At 40.4% G+C, this 24533-nt stretch overlaps 1 protein-coding gene across 2 annotated transcripts in view; it reads right to left on the bottom strand.

Annotated features, from left to right (window-relative positions):
* The window catches only part of Csmd1 (CUB and Sushi multiple domains 1), a 1661894-nt gene that overhangs the window by 513163 nt on the left and 1124198 nt on the right, over positions 1–24533 (bottom strand). For both annotated transcript variants that reach the window (XM_074055299.1, XM_074055300.1), the window contains exon 9: positions 2597–2721. In XM_074055299.1, coding sequence (XP_073911400.1) covers positions 2597–2721 — 125 coding nt within the window. The remainder of the gene's footprint in view (positions 1–2596; positions 2722–24533) is intronic.

Here is a 24533-nt window from a genome sequence, read left to right as displayed (position 1 = left end):
GCTCTTCTTGCTTTTAATGTTTCTGTTGAGAAGCCTGCTGTGATGGGTTTACCTTTATACGTTATTTGTTTTTTCTCTCTTACAGCCTTCAATATTCTTTCTCTAGTCTCTGTCCTTGTTGTTTTAATGATAATATGTCATGGTAGTTCTAGTTTGGTCAGGTCGGTTTGGTGTTCTGGAGGCTTCCTGTACCTGAATGGGCATAGTTTTCTCTAGATTTGAGAAATTTTCTGTTATTATTTTGTTGAATATATTGTGGATTCCTTTTGCTGCACCTCTTCTCCTTTTTCAATGCCCATGGTTCTCAGGTTTGTTCATTTGATGGAGTCAGTGAGTTCTTGCATTTTCTTTTCACAGGTCTTGTGTTGTTTTTCCTTTAATTACCATTTCATCTTCAAGTTCTGAGATTCTGTCTTCTGTTTGTTCTATTCTGCTGGAATGGCCTTCCATTTTGTTTTGTATTTCGGTTTAATTCTTTTTTCTGAGGTTTTCCATATCATGGGTTACTTCTTCTTTAATATTGTCAATTTTTGCCCTTAATTTGTTTATCTGTTTATGGTGATCTCTGTTTCAGTTTGGTATTTATTTAGGGTTCCTATGATTTCATTTATTTGCTTCTGTGTTTTCTCATATTCTTTAATTTTGTTGTCTTGGAATTTCTTGAGTGCCTCTTGTACATCTTGGCTGACCATGTCTACTAACATCTCTATGAAATTCTCATTAATTACTTGTAGGATTTCTTCTTTCAGATTGTTCTTGTGGGCTTCTTTGGGTTCCCTGGTATAGTTTATCTTTGTTTTGTTGGAGTCTGGATCTGGGTATCCACTTTCTTCATTTCACTCTAAATCCTGTACTACTTCACTTTAGGGGGTGGGGGGAGAATGGTTTCCATCCCTTTTTCTTCTTCCCATATTTCCACTAGGTACCATTTCTATCCCTGCACTATGTGTCATTTAGCATTAGTTGGGTTACAATATTAATAGTAACAAAATCAAGAGAGAAGGATAAAAAAGAGAAAGAGATGGAAAGATAAAAGGAAGAGAGAAGAAAGGAAAAATAAACAAGAGAGATGGTGGGTGATCAAACAGCAAACCAGGCAGCAAAAACCTTAAAGAAGGGAAAAAAAGGAAAAAAATCATCACTTCTGGAGCAGTAGAATTGCAGTCTTAGTTGTTCTGATGTTACTCCTTAGCATCCGACCTGTCTCTGTGTGTCTCTTAGGCAGGTTTGGATCCCTCCTGTGGCGGGTGGCGGGTGGGTGGCATCCCACGGGCCTGCAGGTGGAGGCCTTTGGAGTGTAGGCCAGGTGTGCTTGAAGGGTGCAGGCATGGTGGAGTGGAGCTCATGTGTGCCTGTTGATTGCTAGCTTGGTAGGTTTTAGGGGCACGGTCCCAGTGGAGATCGTGAATGTCTGTGGATCGCTGACTTGGCAGGCCTTAGGGACTCGGTCTGGCGGAGATCGTGCGGGGCTGAGGAGCGGGCCTGAGGATCAGAGATCCCACGGCCTGCAGAGCACCAGCTCCTCAGGCCTATGGGGCCGGGCTTGGTGTGCAGCTCTGGCTATTCTTTTAGTCTATCATGGCATGGAGAAGCCTTCCACGAGCTAGGGGTTCAGAGTGCTGATGTTTCAGCTCTCCCTGGTGCTTTACCTCAGCCAAGCATGTCTCCAGCCTCTCAGCAAAGTCCCTGGTTCACGGAGTTCAGGAGGTCTGAGGCTGTGTCCCAGTTGCCATCTTGGATCCACATTGCACTTTTATAGCCATTTGTATGAAAGCCTTTGACAAATGTGAGATATCCGTACCTATGAAGCATTCCTCCTTATTACTTGGCCCTCCAGTACTCTTTTTTCTTTAAAGTCTATCAGCTTGCAAAAATTGTTTTGTGAACAAAATGCAAAATGAAAGCCCACAAAGATCATCTTTCTTTGAATTTTATTCATAATTTTCAAATTAAAACAGATAAAATGATGTTCTGCTAGTTTTGGTATGATTGCTAATTCTGGCAGGGTTAATATAGTGACACATTAAGGCTTTTATTTCTCCTAACGTCATGCATTCCCTTTGAAGGAGCAAGTCAGAGGTTAGTTTAAGATAGTTTATTCAGAAAATGATGATTTGGGGTCAGAGAAACAAACTCCCTCGATCTCTCACAACCAAAACCCCCAAATTCAACCTCATGACACTTAAAGAGTAAGAATTTTTAGATTTGGAAAGGTGCAAATAAAACTTTTCAAAGAATCTGTTTATGCAACAAATGTTCTTATATGTGCATATTTTGTGTAATTTAATCTATTTATCTATCTATACAGATACAGAAGATAGATGGGTAGATAGATAATATATAGGTAGATGATACATAGACACCAAGTTACTAGATTATTAGAGCTTGAATTATAAGATTTGCTCATATCATTCCTGGAATGTGGAAACATTAATATCCTTGGAGGTGTTTGCCTCCTAAAAAACTCAAGAAATATTTTTCATTTTTATCCACATCACTATGTTCTCTACAGATAATGCTGTGCACTAAAACCTTATTGCAGGGTCAGAAAAGCATCCCCACCAGGAAGAATGCCCCGCTCCCACAGGTGCCTCACCTCTGCAGATTGGTCTATGGTCACTCCAAGCTGCAAGGGTCTCGGTGACTCTCTGGCAGGTGATGCCCTTGGATCCCTGAAGCACATAGTTGTCCTCACAGGAGAACTGCACATTTGCACCAACCCTAGGCAGTCACCAAACAAAAAATCCAAATTATTCATAGAAGTCTTCCTAAAGAAAAAAAATCAACAAAGTAACTGCTATGATGCTTCTAGTGACAGCAACAGTAATTATGCAGGGAGACCACCATGAACCTATACTGGTCACCAGAAAACAAACACTCAAAGTGACCTCACAGAGAATTGTGGTTGCACAAACAAATGTGTGTGATGGGGTTTTGTACCACACTTGGACATCATCCCATGTGAGTGAATATCTTACAAAAGTAAGGGTTGAAAAGATCACATTTAAAAAAAACAGCTTGCAGTAAAGGATCTATGCTCCTATCACAAACATTAATCATATTTAAAAGAAGGCCAGGGATATTATATTCAGAAATACATCTTACAGGAAAAGAATCATTTCTTTTAGAAAACAGCAATCCATCCAGCCTAGAGTGAGATGAAATATTACTTTGGCTCAGAGCTGCATCTGAAAACATGTCTCGTTAAGGTTGTAAACATTAACAAAACGTTGTCACAGAATAACGGTTGGATGCGTGCATAAGGAGGGGTGAGAGGCATCCTTCAGGTTTGAACACACCGATTCTTCTTCCATGCCTGGCAACTGGCACTGTGTGGAGAACAGTGTTAGTTCACTGCCTGACAAGCCATTGTGCAGGGAGGAATTCTGTGTGTTCTGTTTGACAAACCCGGGGGTGGAGTTTTAGAAGAAGCAAGTGGAAGAGCAGTCTTTGGGGAAAAGATTCATAATCATCCATCTGGACAAATGAGATTACTAATGAATGTACAAACAAAGGAAAAATAAACAGATGCATCCCCTCCCTGTTGATTGAGAAATAAATCCTCACAGGTAATATCAGAATGAATATTATTCATGTTACATGACCCAGGCCTCTCTTACATCTATGTAACACTATTTCTGGGAATAGAGATGGTTGTATGCAAAAGCCATCAACTCAGGGTCAACCCAGGATAGAACATTCTGGGTTCAGCAAAATTAGACATCTTTCTAAATGCACTTCTCAGCTTGATAAAGTTTAATATAGAGAAGTGTTTGCCTATTTAAGAGAATGCAAAGAATGTGGAAATTCCCAGACACAGAGTCTGGAAGCACTAGGAAGCACTTTTTCACCAACTGTCAAAAGTGACAAGAGTTTTATGGAACTATTTTTGAGAAAAACACACTGTAGATAGAAAGTATAGACTATTTTTAAGGTGAAAGGGGTAGAAATCAAAACACAATGCTCAGTTTCACTGTCAGTCTCAACAGTTACTAAAAGACAGCTATATTTCTGGACACATTCCTCTAAACCTCTATGCTTTGATCTTTGTTTAGACCTCTGAGCCACACTGAACTAATGAGATAAATCTAATAACCTTGTCTTAAAAGCTACTCTATCTTCCTTTAGGACCCCATCCCCACTTCTTTCTATACACTTAAATTTGAGATTCCACATTTTTCGTCATTCTTTCAGAACATTTGTAGTGAACATAGACTATGCCACACAATTCTAGGGACCAAAATCACAGACATGAGTAAGATACAAAACCAGTCTCCAGAGGTAATGTAGGAGGTAAGGAAGGAAGAAAAGCGATGCCTGAGCACGGAGAAAACCAATGTTTCCTAAGAACTCTGAAGGACACACACAAAATGACGTGGTTGGTAATAGGGTGTGTGCCCGTACTTTTAGTGATCCCCTTAAACTAAAATGCTAATGTCTAATGTCCCTTTCCCTTGTTCATTGCAGCATTACAAATAATATCAAAGACGGCCAATCAATTGTGCCGAATAATGCAAAAATGAGTAAAGAAAATGTTGTATATGTAAAAATGAAATACTACTCAGTCTTAAAAAGTAAAAGAAAATCCTGTTATTTGCAATAAAGGGAGGAAGGAAGAATTATTGCTTCTGCTTTCCGATCACTGTGTTTCAATTATGGCAGCCAAAACGTTCAATAGTCACAGAGTGCATTCTGCTTCAACAAACCTCTAGCTTTTTCACACATGCTTTTTTCTCACATTCAGTCAATAGCCCCTTCAGTATTCTCACTGAACTGTACTCTGTTTCATGAACAGAAATCAAGAATGTGAAACTCCACCAGCACAGGCAACAAAAGAAAAATAGACAAATGAGACAGACTCAAATGAAAGATTGTAGGTACAGTAAAGGGAAAAGATGAACAGAGGGAAAAGACAGCCCTTGGGATGAGAGAAAACATTGCAAGTCATACATTTGGTAAGTATTTAATATCCAAAATACACAAGGGGCTGAAAAAGTCAATAGAAAAACAAACAATCCACTTACAAAATGGGCAAAGGATGGACCTGCACAGACATTTATCAAAAGCAGACAAATTGTCAAGTTAAAAAGGTGATGAACAAGCATCATTAACATCAAAGAAATGCAAACCCAACCACAATGCAATATCCCACCATGTCATATAATAGTGAGTAGTAAAAAGACAAGAGTTAAGCATGGGAGAGGGTGCAGAAATAGGGGCTGACGGGAATGTAAATTGGTACAGACGTTATGGCAAACACCATAGAGGTTACTGGAAAAACTAAAAGTATAACTACCAAGTGATCCATCAGTTCCTACTGGTCATTGCCTACACATCCAAAGGAAATGAACCAGTGTCAAAATCAGTGTCCTGTTGCATGTGACAGCATTACAAATAGCAAAGATATGGAACTGATCAATGTGTCCTCCAGTACATAACTGAACAAAGAGAATGTAATATGTGTACAAAAAAAGATACCATTCAGCCTTAAAAATCCAGGGTAAACACTGTCATTTACAGTAACACTGATGAAGCTGGAAAGCATTATGATAAGTGAAATAAACCAAGCATAGAAAGGCAAATTCCACAGGTCTCACTACAGTGTGGAATCTTGAGAAGCAGCTCACATAAGAGTATAGAGTGGTTTTCACCAGGGACTGGTGGAGCAAGAAGGATTGGGGAAGTGTGCAAATAATACAAAACTATAGTCAGAAGGAGCAAGTTCAGGAGACCGCCTATACAGCAGAGTGACCACAGCTAACAAGAAAACTTACTTTGAAACATTGCTTACTTGAAAACTGCCCAACAGATTTTAAACATCCCCATCACGTTATATATGAGGGAAAGTTATGTTATTTAGCTTGATATAGCCATTCTAGAATGCACACATATTTCTGAATATGTTATATGTCATGAATGGGTACAATTTCATTTGTTGATTTTAAAAAAGAAACAATGATATCACCACTGTGATGAATTGGTCTCATTTCTGGCAATAAAATATGTCTCTCTCCTCCAAAATATGAGAAAATTGTTGTAAACGAAGGTTTTAGAAGTTGTGAAAGTGTAAAACACCAAGACCATGCTTGACTAAACTATTTTCTGACTCATTTGAAGAATACAATGTGGCTACAGAACAGAATGCAAAGATTGTAGCAACACAGTAAAGAAAGACATCTGATACAAAATTTCATGGACCTCCTCCCAAGTATCTACCTCTGTAAACCAGGAAAAATAGCTCAGAACTACTTTCCAGTTGTAATTTCATCCTAGGTATTTTTCTATATTCTAATAAGTGTGTTACTTCTAATTTTATTACGTCATACGGAATATTAAAAGAAACTTTTTAACACTTAGTGTAGCTCCTACTCTTCTCAGACTTGCATCAGACACAGAGGAAAGCAGCCAACTCCAGCATAACATGGAGGAACCTTCCTTATACTGTGCGGTGTTCATCTGCCACTAGTCTCTGCTTTGGTACAGTGGACATTCATATTTAGGACATTTGGGATGACACAGAGAAAGCCTTTCTCAATTACTGTCATGATGCCTTTCATACAGATGACTGGAAATAGCCATCAGTAAATATGAAGGTTTTTAAATTTTTAAAGTATTAGAATTATTAATAATAGCAATCTCTTCATTTGGTGGCAAGTTAAAAAAATGGAACCCCAAAGAATTCATTCCCAGAAGCAGTCCTTGGAGTGGTCTCCTCTCTGTAATAAATCAAGTTGAGTTTGTGATGGAATCTGACCTATCTTCTAACTTATTAATGTGAGCCTTTGCTTGGTTTTACCTAGCTTTCAAATCTGCTCGATTTAGAAGCTTTCAATGATTTCAGCTTCAAATATATAATTAACAATGTCTTCATTGATTTCCATTTATTATGTTTGAAGTAATATGTATTAGGTATAACATTTAGACCATCTAATTTGGTTTTCTTGCAATTTTTTAGAGGAAATTTTCAGTAAAAACGTATCTTCATTGGCAAAAATATTTAGAACACCTAGGATTCATTATGTCATAGAACTCATAAAGTTATCAGTAGTGGGAAACCATACAAATTAAAAGAGAAATGATTTTGTATAAGGTCATGATACATTGTGTGCTGATAACCCTCAAATGGCAAAATCTAATTAAAGTAGTGAAAGCAGAATGATTTTGTCTCTTAAGTGGAATACATAGAAAACACATTTTTTACTCTGCTTAGCACTTCTGGAAAAACCATCTCTCAGCTTCCGATTTCTAAAGATGTTTCATTCATCACCACCTATTTGACTCTACCTGGCACCATGTAAGAGTCTTCCGAGGTGAACAAACTATTTCCAGATAGGTTCATTTCTAAAATGCACCATTTCTAAATACGGATTTCTAGAAAAGAGCTATTTGTGGACTTCTCTAACATGAGCACCACAACTAAATCTGAAGTGACTTAAACAGGTGTTTGTTGCCTTAGTTGTGATGACAATTGTCCACAGTTTAGCAGGATTGCACTGGGCAATCCCTAACACACTGGGCAAGGCGCCTACCTCCTTCCTCAGCCCACAGTAGCTGGTGTCCACTGGATGCACAGAGACAAACAATATTACCCTCTATAGCTCTTTCCTTTAAATTTGTTTTCATTTAATTGATACTTAGCAATAATGGCGGAGGCAGTGTCTCATTTCATCACGTGTGCACAACATGTAAGGATCAGATCAGTGTTACGACATCAGCCAACTCAGATATTCATCATTTCTTTGTTTTGGGTACATTCTGAATCTTGTGTAGTGGCTATTTTGAAATATTCAATTAATTATTGCCAAACATAGTTACTGTACCATAGAACAACCAAAGTTATTTCTCCTGTCCAACTGCACCCAGGTACCTGTTAATTGTCTTTACATTTAGCTCTAAGCAGATGGATGGTTAGATGGATGGAGAGATATAGACAGGCATCTCCTCTTTGTTTAGAATACCCAGCTCAAGCGTCACACTGAAATACCCATAACTGGTCATCTAAACATTCTGAAAAGGAGATACACACTGCATTATACTGTCTTCAGTCTTAAGCAACATCTGAACAAGACTTGTCTTTAGTTCTAAGTTCAAGCAAGAACTTGTCACATTTGTCATAGAAAAATGAGTATGGGTTGACATGGGGAAGTGATATCTACAATCACACTTGACCAAAGACAGAAATGTTGAAGAGCTGAAACTATTTTTGTGTGGGTAATGAAGTTTATTGCTGTGAAGGATGATGGTGTGTGGAGTGTTGAAGGGATTGTGTGCGCATGTGTGCACTGTGTGCGCATGTGTGCACTGTGTGTGCATGTGTGTATATGACTACCCAGGCCTGTGTTTTCACTGTATTTTATTGCACCCAGAGGTCCTTTGTATTGGCACAGCTCATGTTACAACTCCGGGTTTCTAAGCTCAGATGTGTAGTTCAGGTGACAGTCATGAAATGGTACAAAGGAGTTGCAGCAATGCACATACCCTGTTCTTCAGTCCCCACTGTGAGACACAGGGACAAAGCAAAGCCACAGACCTCCCTTTGCAGCAGTGTGGAGACAGGCAGAATAGGCAGAGGTGAGAATGACAGTGGCGTGAAGGCTGTGGAAACCCAATGCTTTGTTGTCTGCCACTATGGATCAGGAGACTGGTGGGGCTGAGGGATAGGACACTCCTGAATTGTGTTTTGGAATCCAGTGGCAATGCCAGACTCTCTTACTTGCCCTCTGGCCTGTGGGAACCTTTCTTGCACAGTTTCTTCCTTGCACAGGAGAGATGGCAGCTCAGGAACCCAGAAGGCAGAGCCTCTGGGGCCCTGGGGGGGATGGGGGTCACCCCCAGTGCTCATTCCTTCCAACTCAGCTGATGTTGGTTCTGGGTGTCCTTTGGATTCTCCAGAAAGTGCTTCCTACTACCTAGAAAGGAATGACTCCATTGACTGAAGTCTGAGGCTGCCTGAAAGACAGTGCAGCAGCCATATAGGAGGGAGAGGCTGTCAGATCCCAACACCGGCTCAGCATCCCAGAGAGTGCCTTCCTCAGAGACAGGAGTGTAGCTCTATGCATATGGGAAGACCCGATACTGGGATACCTTTTATGATCCTTTTGATTTTTGCATGCAATGTGTCATTTCTGGGTCATTTTTTAATGGTGACAACTTTTAGACCCATTCCCTCAAATCTTAAGGATAAAAACAAGCATGAGAGAGTGGATTCCTCTCCAGCCAAAGGATGGGTTCTAGGTATTGTGCCATTAACAACAATGTTCAAAGATCCCCAGGAACAATGGGAAAACCAGGTGCCACAAAGGTGTTGAAAGGGGCTTCCAGCGACCAGCAGTTTTAAAACTGTGACCATCTCTCACAGCATAAAAATGTGTGAATTTCCCTGAGAGAAAATTTAATTCAAGTCTTTTAAGTATGCTATGAGTTGATGGGAACCTGCTATTTAGCAGACAAGAGGCTTTCTTTGTCCTGCAAAGTGCAGGAATGAAGTCCTCATGTTCACCACCCAGGCATTTCAGGAAGAGCAGGAAGGGAAGGGGCTTGACTGTGGCTGGCCCTCCCTGGAATTAGAGCTTGGACAGAGCCACTGACCTGGAAGAGAAGGTTCCCCTGGCCTCTCCTCACCTCAATTGTGCCATTTCTCAAATCAGAGACAGAGCCACTGGTACCTCCTTCCTACGGCACCCCGGCACTCAGAACTACAGCCAGACACCATTTCTCTCCTTGTAATTTTGTAGCCAGGGGACAATCCCTGGCTCTGCAGCCAAAGGAGCAGGCACAGCAGGGTGTATGTCAGAGGTAGCAAGTGCAGAAAGAAGAAAGGAAAAAGATTCCAGCAGCTGGTGGTGCCTGGACAGCACACATCTTAGGACAAAGTTGATCCCTGTTCATCTCTTCAATGGACCCCACAGGTGCAAAGCCAGACAGGTGCCAGATAGCAAAGGGGAAGACAGGTATTGATGACTCCTCATGCTGGAGAGGCATCTAGTGAGGGCCCCTGCACTAACTCAGCAGAGTAAGGGACCATCTCCATTTTATGGAGGAGAAAGGGAGACTCGGAGATTCACTTGGCCAAAATCACGCAGTGCCTGGATTCAGGCTGTCATTTTGCTCTGAAATTTATTATTTCAATCTGTGATTTATCAGAAAACACTGCAAAATACAAAGATCCTCTGGCAAATATTTTTTTCTGAGCTCATGCCTACTCTTTGAAAAATCTTCCAGTTTATCCCTCATCTCTTGTTACCTGTAAATGACCAGCCATCAAAACACTGAAGTTTAACAAGCCCAACCCAAGACAGGTGTAATGACAACATCAGAGCCAGGAGAGCAGGGGGAGAGCATATCACACACATCACAGAGCACACAGTATGTGCCTGCGCACACACACCCATACACACCCCTGATGAACTATGAGATCCTCAAGTAAGTTTAGAATCACCATAAAAGACACAAACATGTAAGTACCCAGCCGGCACAGCAAACATGTGGGGAGCCAACAGGTGTTGAATAAGCTGTGTGTTTGAGTTTGGCCTAGCCCCAAACCACAGAAGGGAGCAAGCATAGTTACATCCAATAGATTGCATGCTCGAGTTGGCAGAGCCTCAGCTGCAGAAGTGGGCAAGATGCAGTACAGCTGTTTTTCCTAAGATGTTTATGTTCAGAGAGAAGCTGTCACAGGTTTCTCCTGTTCCCAAAGATCATGATTTCACACCCCTCCCCAGAGAAATGCTTCTCCACCTCCTGTTGCCACTGGCAACTCACTGGAGGTGGAGGTTGCTGGTTGTCTCTATCTGAGTGCCCAGCCTACCTGGCCCCAGCTTTGTGCACGTTTTGTCTCCTTTCTGTTGTCTTTTCTGGCATCCCCCGTCACCCCCAGTTAGACTTCTAGGACAAGCTCGTGAAGGATGTGAGACAAACACTCAGCAAACAGGGCTGCACTGGGAAGCACATACCTCCCTGCTGGCTCTCAGCAATGTCTACTCTGTACCTGTGGCCCTGCAGTCAGAGCCCAAGAGCTGAGACTGACCAGAGTCCCAAGTCCACTGAGACATCACCTGATGAACAAAGCCACCTCAGCTAAGCACTGTCCAAACTGAGCCCATTAGACAAGGCCCTAGATTACCTTTCAGGTGACTTCACAGCCTGGAAACATGGGGCATCAGGGTGACCCACACTGACAATGGGACAGAGGGGCTGGGAGGGGAGTTACAACTAACAACAGGTTCAGGAGTCCACTGGGGGACAAAGCCTGTAGACCTAGTGCATGCTGCGCTGGTCAGGACTTGGTGTTCCTCCCTCCCATTTGCCATCTCTCCTGGCTCTACCTGCTGCTTCCCTGGGATTAAGCAGGCTTAACGCATTTGCCTTGAGCTGATTTGTAAGAAATCCCAGATAACGAAAGCACCTCCAGTGAAAACTAAAACTGATTTTCCTAGTATATCCTAGCTTTTAAACACTTGAAAAACAAAAGCAGCTCAGGTCAGGCATTAGCCCCATGTCCTTCTTACTGTGTTGCAAGGTCCTGTGTCCAAAAATATGGTCCCCTGTTCAGATTTCTTAAACCCTCAGTACACTGTTCCCATCCATTTGCACAACTGCGCTTGTGACCATTTGCCCTACTTCAACCCGACAAGATAGTGTCTTCATATTACAGTTTCTTCTCTATGTTGTATTAATTCTGGGCCATTCCTAGAAATAGTCTTAAATTACTTGCATATTTAACAAACAAATTAGGACTAAGTAAATCTGCAACAGGCAAACCAGACACTGTGAAGAGCAGAAGAAAGTACCTTAGGTCTGCGAATCCTGAAGTCCCTCTGTGCTGTGTGGACACACAGAATCAAACTATGAGCATCACCCAGGCAGACAGATGCCCAGCCCAGCTCACCCCATGTTCCTTCCTACTCTGCTGTGCTCTTGCTCTGCTGTGCTCACTTTAGCCAACTCTTCCTTGTTCCCTGTATCTCCATGATGAAGCAAGGCAGAGTCTCCTCTCTGCCTGGCTGGGCCACTCTCCCACTTTTCAAAGTGGCCCGACTCTGCTCTACCACCCTTCAGGACCCTGGCTGTGTAGTCACAATGCTGAGCCTCTTCGGACACTGTGACACAGAGCAGTCCTATCCCACTGCCCATCCTTTTGTCCATGTTTCCCGTGGCTTGTTGAAAGGCTCAGGGCTCAGTTCCTTCCTGGGAAGGATACCAAAGGCTTACTAGGTAGAGGAGGACTGCTTTGGCTCCAGGGCATGGCAGACAGCCACGAGTGCTGGTTTGGATTTTCTCTTCCTCCTTCCCAAGGGAGGAGCATATATAAAGCCAAGCAAAGCTGAAGCCAGATTGAGTGTGTGTGTGTGTGTGTGTGTGTGTGTGTGTGTATGTGTGTACGTGTGTACGTGTGTGTAGGGGGTTATTGTATATATTTAAGGTTTTGTTTTCTGGGGTTTGTTTTGAATTACTGGGGTTTGGCCTTGTGCTCGCCTGGTAGGCACGCTACCACTTGAAAAACACTCCCAATCCTTCATACTTTAGTAGTTATTTCTCAGTAGGGTCTTACATGATTACCAGGACTTGACCTTGGACTGCCATTCTCCTACCTATGCCTCCTGAGAAATTGGGATCAGAGGCATGTACCCCCAGGCCAGGGTTATTTATTAAGATGAGTTTTTGCTTATTGTATTTACAAAGGTTGACCTTGAACCTTGATTTTCCTGTCACTCAACCAGCCTGGATATTGGTACTGTGCCTGGCGTTTTAAGGTTTTGATATGTTTTGATATCATAACCCTTAATACATTTTCCCTTGTACAGTGGTTACTGCAGTGAAGCAAAGCAACACGTTTATCTCCTCAGCTCATCCTGTGTGTGTGTGGCTGTGTGTGTGAGTGCCCGTGTTAGTGTGTATGTGTGAGTATGCATAATAGAGTGTGTAGGGTGAGTGTACATGTGAATGTGTGAGTGTGTCTGGGTGTGAGCGAGTGTGAGCTCGTGAAAGTGTGAGGGGTGTGTGTGCATGAGTGAGCATGTGAGAGAGACAGTGTGCAAGTGTGAGAGAGTGAGAGTGTGTGTGTAATCCACTCTCTCAGCTGCGTTAAACATTTCACCATTGCTAGCTACCGTCCCAACACTGAACACTGGATCCCTGGATGTGCTCTTCCTAATCAAGTGCACCGTGTGTCTTGGACCAACACCTACCCTAACGCCAGCCTTCCATGTGTTTCAGTCTCCAGCTTCTTTGCATTTCACACAGTGAGGTGTATTTCCTGACTGACTTGCCTGGCCTCTCCTGTCACCCTTGCCCTTCACATCACAAGTTGGACTCTGGCTTCTTTTTCTTCTGAGGAAAAAATGAGATGGACTGGCCCATGCTCAAGAAGTTGTACTGGGAGCAGATGGCCTGACTCTTCACCAAGAAAGTCCCCTTCACTGCAGCAAGGGCTCCAGGCAAAGGGGCCACCTCCAGCATCCCACCTCAGCAAGCCCATGGCAGCCTCACTTTGATGGCTGGAAAGCACACAGCCATGAGGGGCGACCTGCTCTGCTTATTGCAAGTCTAGTACAGAAAAAGAAGCGAATCAACACACATGCACACACACATACATGCTCACAAGCACACACATACATGAACATACACATAAACATGCATATACATGCATGCACACGCACACAAAAATATGCACGTGTGCACATACATGCATGCACATGCACACATACCTACATGAACACACATACATGCTCACACACATACACACTTGCACGCACATGTGCATGCTCGCACACGCACACACACGCATATGCACAGAGCTGTAGAAGCATCAGTACATTAAAAACAAACAAACCATCAGTCTCCTGGTCTTTGAATATGTCTGCCCACCTCTCAATTCTTTCTTTCTCCTCATCCTCCTCCCTTATATAAGCACAAAGCCTAAGTAACCTTCCTAATAAAATTCAGAAACTTCATGCTGCAGGAGTGTGACATACAATTCAAATATGATCTGGGTTGATTGATCTTACATAGATGCTAGTCAAATCTAAAAGGCCAGCTACCTTCCCTGGACTTTTCTCTGTTTCCCCTGGGATATAAACACAGAAACCAAGAGAGTTCTAACCCAGAAATTCTTAGTGGATCTCAGCCTCCTTCTGATGGAGGCATAAAGGAAAAGAAAATTAATAATCTGAGATCCTAAAGAGTTTGTAAAGTGTCAAGGCAATTGTAGAGCAGGGAGAATGATCCCCAAGCCAGTGCATGGGTGGATTATTTAATGTTCACGACTTTTACATCGATCTTAAAACGGCTCACTCATCATCATGTTACCAGTGGCTCACTCACACACTGCCTTGGGCCTCACAGGTGACTGGTGCCTCTGTTGTGGAAATTCTGCAGAATTTTATTCTAAAATAGACTGTGGGGAAAACATGGAGTTACAGAGCTCCATACCACAGAATGCAGCACAGAAATAATGATATTTTCTATTTCAGCACATTTCTACAGATGAAGTATCAAGAAATAGAGAAAGAATCTATATTACAAAGGTCACTGTAGAGAACATTAGTGTGCAAGCTGACATTTCTGATGATTATCATAAAGTAGGCTAATTAATTCATCAACCACCTTTTGCATTTTGAAATTAGAAAATTAATAGATGCTTAAACAATGATCGATTTCCCCAGAAAATTGTGTAAGTGGATATTTTGTTTTGATGAAACAAGTATTTCACTATTATAGATCCTGAAAGTACTGTGGAAGACAGAGGAGAATGGTTCCTGATTCCTACTCAGTTTATTTTTTTTGGAAAGAGCTTCAGCCAGATAAATAAGATCCGAAGGCTTCTCAGTGTGCCCTTTGTCCAAGGGACATAACACCTTCAAGTAGTGTGAACAGGACAGCATTGGCTCTGGTATTTCTTTAAGCGGTTTGTAAAGATACAGTCTCTGCTCTTTGAAAGAGCAGTGATCATTGGCAAACAGTTTTCTAAGACTAGTTTAGTTTCTTAGCAACAGTCAGTCTTCAGAAACTACGCATCTGCCTCCGGGTAAGTACACAGAGACGTGTTATATCCCTCAATTATTTTTCAAATTCTGAAGCCACTTAGGAGCAAGTTGGCTGACATTGGTGTCAGCCGCACGAGTGAGATGCTGAGGTCTGCAGACGCCTGTTTTCACAGACAGCCTCCTTGCCACATCCAGCCTTGCTCTATTCTCCTTCACCTCATTGTTTGTTCTCACTACTGAAACTGAGTAGGAAAGACATCATTTCCAGAAACGAAGGGTGGCGTGAGAAATAGATAATGCTTGGGTTTTGAAAATAAAAGACAGTTCTTTGACTGTATCTCAGCTTGGCTATTCTCAAAAGACCTTATAGCTTCCACTATGGCCCTATGTTTCAATAAAACCTTAAATATGCTCTTAATTCTAACCTTTGAGAAGTTACTTTCACTAGAAAATTGATTTTTTAATTAGTTGGAATGAACAGACTGAATAACCCATGTCTCTTAACAACTGTAATAACAGCATCTTATTTTCTTGTTATTAAGATGAGCAATGATGTTTGTAAATGATAAAGTGAGCGTTATGGCTTAGTGACTCATACAGCATATAGAATAAGTACATAGTGGTTCATTTATTTAGAATAATTATATTCCTGAAAATGTAACTGTAAATCAAAACACTGCTTATTCAATCAACATTTATCATGGCCTTACAATATGTAAATGCTCTCCTTACATAAAAGTGAAAATAAATGATTTAACAAAGAATTACTGAATGCTTGCTGTGAGCCACAATGCTCTACATTGAGGAAGTGGTAATGAGCGAAACATTGGCTCTTTGTGGAGCTCACACACTGGTGAGAGAGAGAACAGATAAACCTGCACTATGCTCACAGTACAGGTGAGCATAACACTGTTGATGATGGTCAGGGCTGGGATGCTGCAGGAGTGCTCAGAGCCATTAAGGCTGTGGGAGTGGAGGTCCATGGCAGGTAGCATGGCAGGTGAGGCCCTGAGCTGCACCTAAAGGAGGTGGGCGTGGATCACAGCTGTGGTCCAAGGATGCTCACTGTATGACATTACATCTTCTGATGCTGTTGAGAGGATGGGAGATGCAGCATGCCACAGAAAACCAGGAAGCACTAAAGGGAGAGCCAATGATGGCGGCACAGGCTATGCTCCAACGTTACAATTGAGTTTTTACTCTAAAATGTTAAAAAATGGGAAGCAAGAAAAATTATCAAACCAAGCAAAAACCCCACAAAACAAACAAACAAACAAACAAAAAATGCACAAGAACACACACAGGATGGAGAGAGGCAGAGCCCCTTGTCTGCTTCTCCACCATTCTCTTCGTCAACAGAGAAGACATCACACGGATACCTTGTGTGTCCAAACAATAAAACTCTTGCGGCTGATAATACACCTGTGTTTCCCTCATTCCCTATCACTTAAAAATAATTCAATGACAAAGTTTAATATAAAGCTATACCTATGGAAAAGAACCCCTAATTTATACCCTGGTTGATAGGCGATCTGTGAGCTCTTCACATTCTCATGTAACAAGAAGCAGACAGCTCTGTTGTCACTGGAGTGACCCAATGCAGAAGTGGTCACTCTAGTGACAACAGAGCCTCCTGCCTCCACAGCAGTACCAAGTGACTGTAAATAGAATTATTAGTGTGCTAGGAGAAAAGGAAGACAAAAAGGAACGTGGACACTGAAGATGACCAGATTCTATCAAGATCCTTGGCTTGATTTGCTTTTGCATCTCATTAATCAATTCGTCCTTTGAGTACCTCAGTTTCTCCTTACATTTGATGACTAATAATCACATTTCAGATCTGTAACTTATTGAAAACATTACAAAATAAAGTGAACAATAAAGGCAAGATCCTTGAGAGTACCAATATACAAGAGCAAGTTGTTAGCATAAGTGACGGCCTGCACACATCAGTGACATAAATTGAATATTTAGTCTCTGGGTCATAACTTCACTCTGCTAACTTCCATACTCCCTTTGAGCACAGGTCAACCACATAGGTTATATTTTTTGAAACAGCTATTAATCTTTTTCCTGTCCAGTAGTGGCTAACTTAATTTGATTAACACAGTACTAATGAGGCTATGAGCCTATATCTCTAGGGACAGGCATGTTAACTTCAACTTAATCCAGTTCAACAGAAAATGCATCCACCATGAGTTGGGCACAGTAATAAGAAATAAAATCAATAAGGCCTGTCCCCTTTTCTTTATGGCCTAGTGATTTAATGAGATGACAGGAACATAAATAAATATCTCAATACCATGATGGTGGGAAGGTTGACATAGTGGGGTGAGGAGTGGGCACTATAGCCAGTTGTGGGAAGGAAGGCAGAAGTGGGCAGATCCATATCCTATTCTGCAAAAACAAGACACTCTTAGGACCCATGGTGTACCTGTAGTCTTGGCTTCTCTGAGCTCCTCATCTGTTTGCATGTGAGCAATCCCAAGGAGAGCCATTGGAGTGGGAGGTCTTGGTATAGCAGGGAGACTTTTTAAGAAAAAGGACTTTTTAAAGGATAGCTTTTAAAATTAGAGACAACATACACAAAGAACCCATGACACATGGCAGTGTGCAACGTGGTCTAATAGACCAGGACGCCCTCTCAGTGGTCAGTTACAGCAATACATCCCATCTCTGGAGCACTTGCACCTATACTAAGGGGCATAGCTTGGGATGCTGGGCTTCAGGGTGGATTGAAACCATCTTTGAACTCCTTGTGGGCTGTTTTGTAAAGTCCACAACCTTCCCACTCCTATTCAGTGGTCCTGCACAGTAGCTGTGAAAAATGTAGTCATTATATTTAATTGCCTTTGTTGCAAACCCATCAAGAACAACAAAGGTTTGAAGTCAGTGAGATCTAGTTTCACACCCCAGCTCTGATGCTGACTAGACATAGAGCTCTGTTATGTTAATGTTTTGAATTTGAATGTTCTATTTATAAAAAATGAGGATAATTACACCTGCCTGGACATAAGGTATGTACCCTCTCTGGAGCTGAAAAAGATGAACAATAGATGCAAGATCCATTCATAAAGATCCATCCAGAACTCTCTGTCCCCATCACAGAGCTGTCCTTCACACACTGGTATCTAACTCACATCAATCTCATTCATAAATATTCAGTTCTCATGAATATCTGTGTCTTTAAGACAGTGGTCAGTGATGATGAATAGACTCAGAAATGGTCCTCAAATTGACAAATTCAAATAAGAAAGCCTCCTGTTTTAGGGTTCATTTACTTTGAGTAATTTATAGATAATGCTGGAATTAATGTTTGGGCTGCCCATGAAAAAAGATTTTCAAAGAAACAGTAATAATGCAAATAAAATCATATAGGGACTATTTTACCAACTTAATAAAGTCAGCTGTTTTCAAACAAAAACAGCCTTAAATTATGTATAATTACATTGCTAAGTGTAGTGAATCCACCCTCTTCTTGACCACATTGGTCATTCATTTAGATTATATATTAGCCATTAGGCTTGATTATAAGAATTTAGAAAGAACTGAATCACTTTTCATTTAAAACAGCCATAAAAAGACTTTAAGCATTTAGGAATACTATCCCTCTGTTATAAAGATCAGCATTTGTAGTTATGTTGCCACATTCACATGTCATTTTATCCAAGAGTCATAAGCCATATATACATGGCAGTGATCTACGAGTTGGCATGCGAACACACCTGGGCTGTGTTGTCACATGAACAATAATAGATACAGTCAGAAAATTACTTAGGTCTTGTGCATCAGAAGTCGTCAACCACTCCACAATCCTCAGGAACCAGCTTTATGGCATTCAATTCAATTCAATGCAATCCAGTTTAAGTGACAATGCAGCAAAATCTGAATAGCATGCTGCTTTCTTCATATGGTCTTTCTCCTCACAACTCCAACAGTAATCTTTATGCTTGATGGAGTCATGCATACTACTTAGTGTTTTCAAGATGTAGTCCATCGATGCCAGTGGAGGGGCACTTTCAGAGTTTCTCTAAAGACAAGCTTTTCACAACACTAAAATGTAATAGGCTCTTTCACTGTGTTGCTGTTGCAAAAGCAATGGTGGAAAAAGTAGATGGTGCCTTGGTGCCAATCAAATGGTAGCATTCTTCCCTACAAGAAAAAGGCCAGGACGCCCTGAGAAAACACTATTTTGATGTACTCTATTTTAAATTGAGAAGCAGGGAAAGCTCTCAGTTTTAACGAATCTCAACACCTGAGTGCATAATGCATCACTAGCATTTGAGGTCTGAGGGTGGTTCTCAGGAAAAATACACCTGTAATTGACTTGTGAGCCAAACTCGCTACTTCTTCCTCATCGGATGCCTCTTTTATTCAAAGGAAGACTGATAAACTATCATTGCTAAAATTAGAGTATTGGTCATACATTTTCATTAAAAACAAGTCTTTTGCTTTAAAGAAAATACCAATCATGGTTTGTAGAAAATGACAAACTTAAAGTTGTCTAAAAAAATTAGAATTTTTGAAAATTGTGTTTAGCACCATGAGCTTGACACTTTCTCGAGGTTTAAAGATGTTTGTTGTGAGATAGTTTGTAATATTAACAAGTGTGACTTCCAAGAAAAAAAAATACCAAGAATTGGTATTGGGCTGTAACTCAGTGGTTGAGCACTTGCCTGGCACACACAAAACCATGGGTTGCTATACCTAGTACTGCCAAAAAGGTAACCAAGGAAAAAGAGGGTTATTTTAAGACGTGAAAAGTATGAATTCAATAAAAAGCCATAGGAACATTAACTACTTATGTACCTGTTAACCGAACTTCAAAATACATAAGTTAAAACTGATAAAGGTTCAATGACAAGAAAACAAATGCACAAACTCAGTATAAGTTTTGATTCACTTCTCTCAATAACAAAAGGAACATGTGATCAGAAAGCCCACAGATCCTCAAAGTCGTGAATCGCATTACTAAGAGACTTAACTGACATTTACAGAGCACCCACTCAATGACAGAACACACATTCTTTTCAAGGTCACATGAACAAATGAGAACATATTTTTAGCACTAAAACATTTATCAGAAAAAATGTAAAAGTTTTACAAAGTATGTTTTCTAATTACAAAGATCATTAGAAAATCCTTACATGTTTGAAAATTACATAGCATACTTTTTTTTTCTTTTATTATTCATATGTGCATACAAGGCTTGGGTCATTTCACCCCCCTGCCCCCAATCCCTCCCTTACCACCCACTCCACGCCCCTTGATGCTGGGTGCCCCAGTGGCTCACGCCTGCAATCCTAGCTAGGCCAGAGGCAGAGATCAGGAGCATTTGCCAGGAGTTCCTGGCAAACAGTTTGTAAGACTCTATCCTGAGAATAATATCCATCACCAAAAAGGACTGGCAGAATGGTTCAAGCAGTAAGAGCATCTGCACAACAAATAGAGGCCCTAAGTTACAACAGTTTGTAAGACTCTATCCTGAGAATAATATCCATCACCAAAAAGGACTGGCGGAATGGTTCAAGCAGTAAGAGCATCTGCACAACAAATAGAGGCCCTAAGTTCAAACCCCAGTGCCACAAGAAAAGGAAGAAAGAAAGAAAGAAGAGAGAAGGAAGAAGAAGAAAAAGAAAGAAGAAGAAGAAAGAAGAAAGAAGAAGGAAGAAGAAGAAGAAGAAGGAAGAAAGAAGAAACAAGAAGGAAGAAGAAAGAAGAAGAAAGAAGAAAGAAGAAAGAAGAAAGAAGAAAGAAGAAAGAAGAAAGAAGAAAGAAGAAAGAAGAAAGAAGAAGAAGAAGAAGAAGAAGAAGAAGAAGAAGAAGAAGAAGAAGAAGAAGAAAGAAGAAGAAGAAGAAAGAAGAAGTAAAAAAAAAAAACTGAAACAAATAAGTAATTATAAGGAAAAAGAGAATATTTTGAATTGAATGAAAAAACCCAGGTAAAGATTGATGAGGTACAACTGAAGCAGCTCTTAGAGGTAAATTTGTAGCACCAAACACCCTATTTAAGAAAAGAAGAAAGGACTGGGAACTGCTCAAATGGTAGTGTTTGCCTGGCTTGTTCAATGCCCTGAGTTCAACCACCAGTACCATCAAAAAAAAAAAAAAAAAAGAAAGAAATGATGATAAAAAAGAGAAGGTCTTAAATCACTGACTCAGTTTCAATCTTAAGAATCTAGAAAAAAGAATCAATGAGCCCATTGTAACCAGAAGAAAATAATAAAAACAGGAAAATTAATGAAATGATAAAAAGACACCTCCAAAAAGGAGAACTATAGGCCAATCTCCTTAATGAACATTGATGCAAAAATCCTCAACAAAATAATGGCAAATCGAATTCAGCAACACATCAAAAAGATTATTCACCATGACCAGGTAGGCTTCATCCCAGGGATGCAGGGGTGGTTCAACATACGAAAATCAATAAACGTAATAAACCACATTAACAGAAGCAAAGACAAAAACCACTTGATCATCTCAATAGATGCAGAAAAAGCCTTTGATAAGATCCAACATCATTTCATGATAAAAGCTCTAAGAAAACTAGGAATAGAAGGAAAGTTCCTCAACATTATAAAAGCTATATATGACAAACCTACAGCCAGCATTATACTTAACGGAGAAAAATTAAAACCGTTCCCTCTAAAATCAGGAACCAGACAAGGATGCCCACTATCTCCACTCCTATTCAACATAGTACTGGAATTCCTAGCCAGAGCAATTAGGCAAGAAGAAGGAATAAAAGGAATACAAATAGGTAAAGAAACTGTCAAAATATCCCTATTTGCAGACGACATGATCCTATACCTTAAAGACCCAAAAAACTCTACTCAGAAGCTTCTAGACATCATCAATAGCTATAGCAAGGTAGCAGGATATAAAATCAACATAGAAAAATCATTAGCATTTCTATACACTAACAATGAGCAAACGGAAAAAGAATGTATGAAAACAATTCCATTTACAATAGCCTCAAAAAAAATCAAATACCTAGGTGTAAACCTAACAAAAGATGTGAAAGACCTCTACAGGGAAAACTATACACTTCTGAAGAAAGAGATTGAGGAAGACTATAGAAAGTGGAGAGATCTCCCATGCTCATGGATTGGTAGAATCAACATAGTAAAAATGTCGATACTCCCAAAAGTAATCTACATGTTTAATGCAATTCCCATCAAAATCCCAATGACATTCATTAAAGAGATTGAACAATCTACTGTGAAATTTATATGGAAACACAAGAGGCCACGAATAGCCAAGGCAATACTCAGTCAAAAGAACAATGCAGGAGGTATCACAATACCTGACTTCAAACTATATTACAAAGCAATAACAATAAAAACAGCATGGTACTGGCACAAAAACAGACATGAAGACCAGTGGAACAGAATAGAGGATCCAGATATGAAGCCACACAACTATGAGCAACTTATCTTTGACAGAGGAGCTAAAAATATACGATGGAGAAATAGCAGCCTCTTCAACAAAAACTGCTGGGAAAACTGGTTAGCAGTCTGCAAAAAACTGAAACTAGATCCATGTATATCACCCTATACCAAGATTAACTCAAAATGGATCAAGGATCTTAATATCAGACCCCAAACTCTTAAGTTGATACAAGAAAGAGTAGGAAATACTCTGGAGTTAGTAGGTATAGGTAAGAACTTTCTCAATGAAACCCCAGCAGCACAGCAACTAAGAGATAGCATAGATAAATGGGACCTCATAAAACTAAAAAGCTTCTGTTCATCAAAAGAAATGGTCTCTAAACTGAAGAGAACACCCACAGAGTGGGAGAAAATATTTGCCAATTATACATCAGACAAAGGACTGATAACCAGAATATGCAGGGAACTTAAAAAACTAAATTCTCCCAAAACTAATGAACCAATAAAGAAATGGGCATGTGAACTAAACAGAACTTTCTCAAAAGAAGAAATTCAAATGGCCAGAAAACACATGAAAAAATGCTCACCATCTCTAGCAATAAAGGAAATGCAAATTAAAACCACATTAAGATTCCACCTCACCCCTGTTAGAATAGCCATCATCAGCAACACCACCAACAACAGGTGTTGGCGAGGATGCGGGGAAAAAGGAACCCTCTTACACTGTTGGTGGGAATGTAGACTAGTACAACCACTCTGGACAAAAATTTGGAGGCTACTTAAAAAGCTGGACATCGATCTACCATTTGATCCAGCAATACCACTCTTGGGGATATACCCAAAAGACTGTTACTCCAGAGGCACCTGCACATCCATGTTTATTGCGGCACTATTCACAATAGCCAAGTTATGGAAACAGCCAAGATGTCCCAGCACTGACGAATGGATTAAGAAAATGTGGTATCTATACACAATGGAATTTTAAGCAGCAATGAAGAAGAACGAAATGTTATCATTCGCTGGTAAATGGATGGAATTGGAGAACATCATTCTGAGTGAGGTTAGCCTGGCTCAAAAGACCAAAAATCGTATGTTCTCCCTCATATGTGGACATTAGATCAAGGGCAAACACAACAAGAGGATTGGACTTTGAGCACATGATAAAAGCGAGAGCACACAAGGGAGGGGTGAGGATAGGTAAGACACCTAAAAAACTAGCTAGCATTTGTTGCCCTTAATGCAGAGAAACTAAAGCAGATACCTTAAAGCAACTGAGGCCAATAGGAAAAGGGGAACAGGAACTAGAGAAAAGGTTAGATCAAGAAGAATTAACCTAGAAGGTAACACCCACGCACAGGAAATCAATGTGAGTCAATGCCCTGTATAGCTATCCTTATCTCAACCAGCAAAACCCCTTGTTCCTTCCTATTATTGCTTATACTCTCTCTACAACAAAATTAGAGATAAGGGCAAAATAGTTTCTACTGGGTATTGAGGGGGGGAGCGGGAGCGGGTGGAGTGGGTGGTAAGGGAGGGGGTGGGGGCAGGGGGGAGAAATGAACCAAGCCTTGTATGCACATATGAATAATAAAAGAAAAAAAAAAAAGAAATCAATTAACTTGAAGAAAAATTTTTAAAAAGCAGTGAAACAAAATGTTTGTGGGGGTTTTTTCCTGTAGAACATCAAAAACATTGAGCTGTTACTTTTCAGATCAGTAAAATTTAAAAAATACGAATATAAGGAATTTGAGGTGCTGATAACCAATCACTATTGATGTAAAAATACTATGAAAAATTTTGTGTCAAAAAATTTGACAACTTAGATGAAATTTAAAATTTCCTTGAACATTACAAGCTCTCACAGCTCATTCAAGTAGAAACAGGTAACACAAATAGGCCTGGAAGTAGAAAAGAAGAAGAATTTGTAATTAAAAATCTTCTCATAAGAAAATTTCAATTTCTGATGGTTTCACTAGTGAATTTTCCCAACATTTAAGAAAAAGATAGTACCAATCACGCAACAACCTTTCTAGAATATCACAGAGGAACAATTCTCAATTAAATTTATGAGATCAAAATTGCTCCAATAGCAAAACCAGAAAAGTCGGAACATCATTTCTCGTGAAAGTAATGCTACAAAACTGGACAAAATTTCAGC

This window comes from Castor canadensis, chromosome 14, assembly GCF_047511655.1.
Source record: "Castor canadensis chromosome 14, mCasCan1.hap1v2, whole genome shotgun sequence".
NCBI lineage: Eukaryota > Metazoa > Chordata > Mammalia > Rodentia > Castoridae > Castor > Castor canadensis.
Note: the sequence above shows the minus strand (reverse complement) of the source record. Positions and strands in the feature narration are given on the sequence as shown.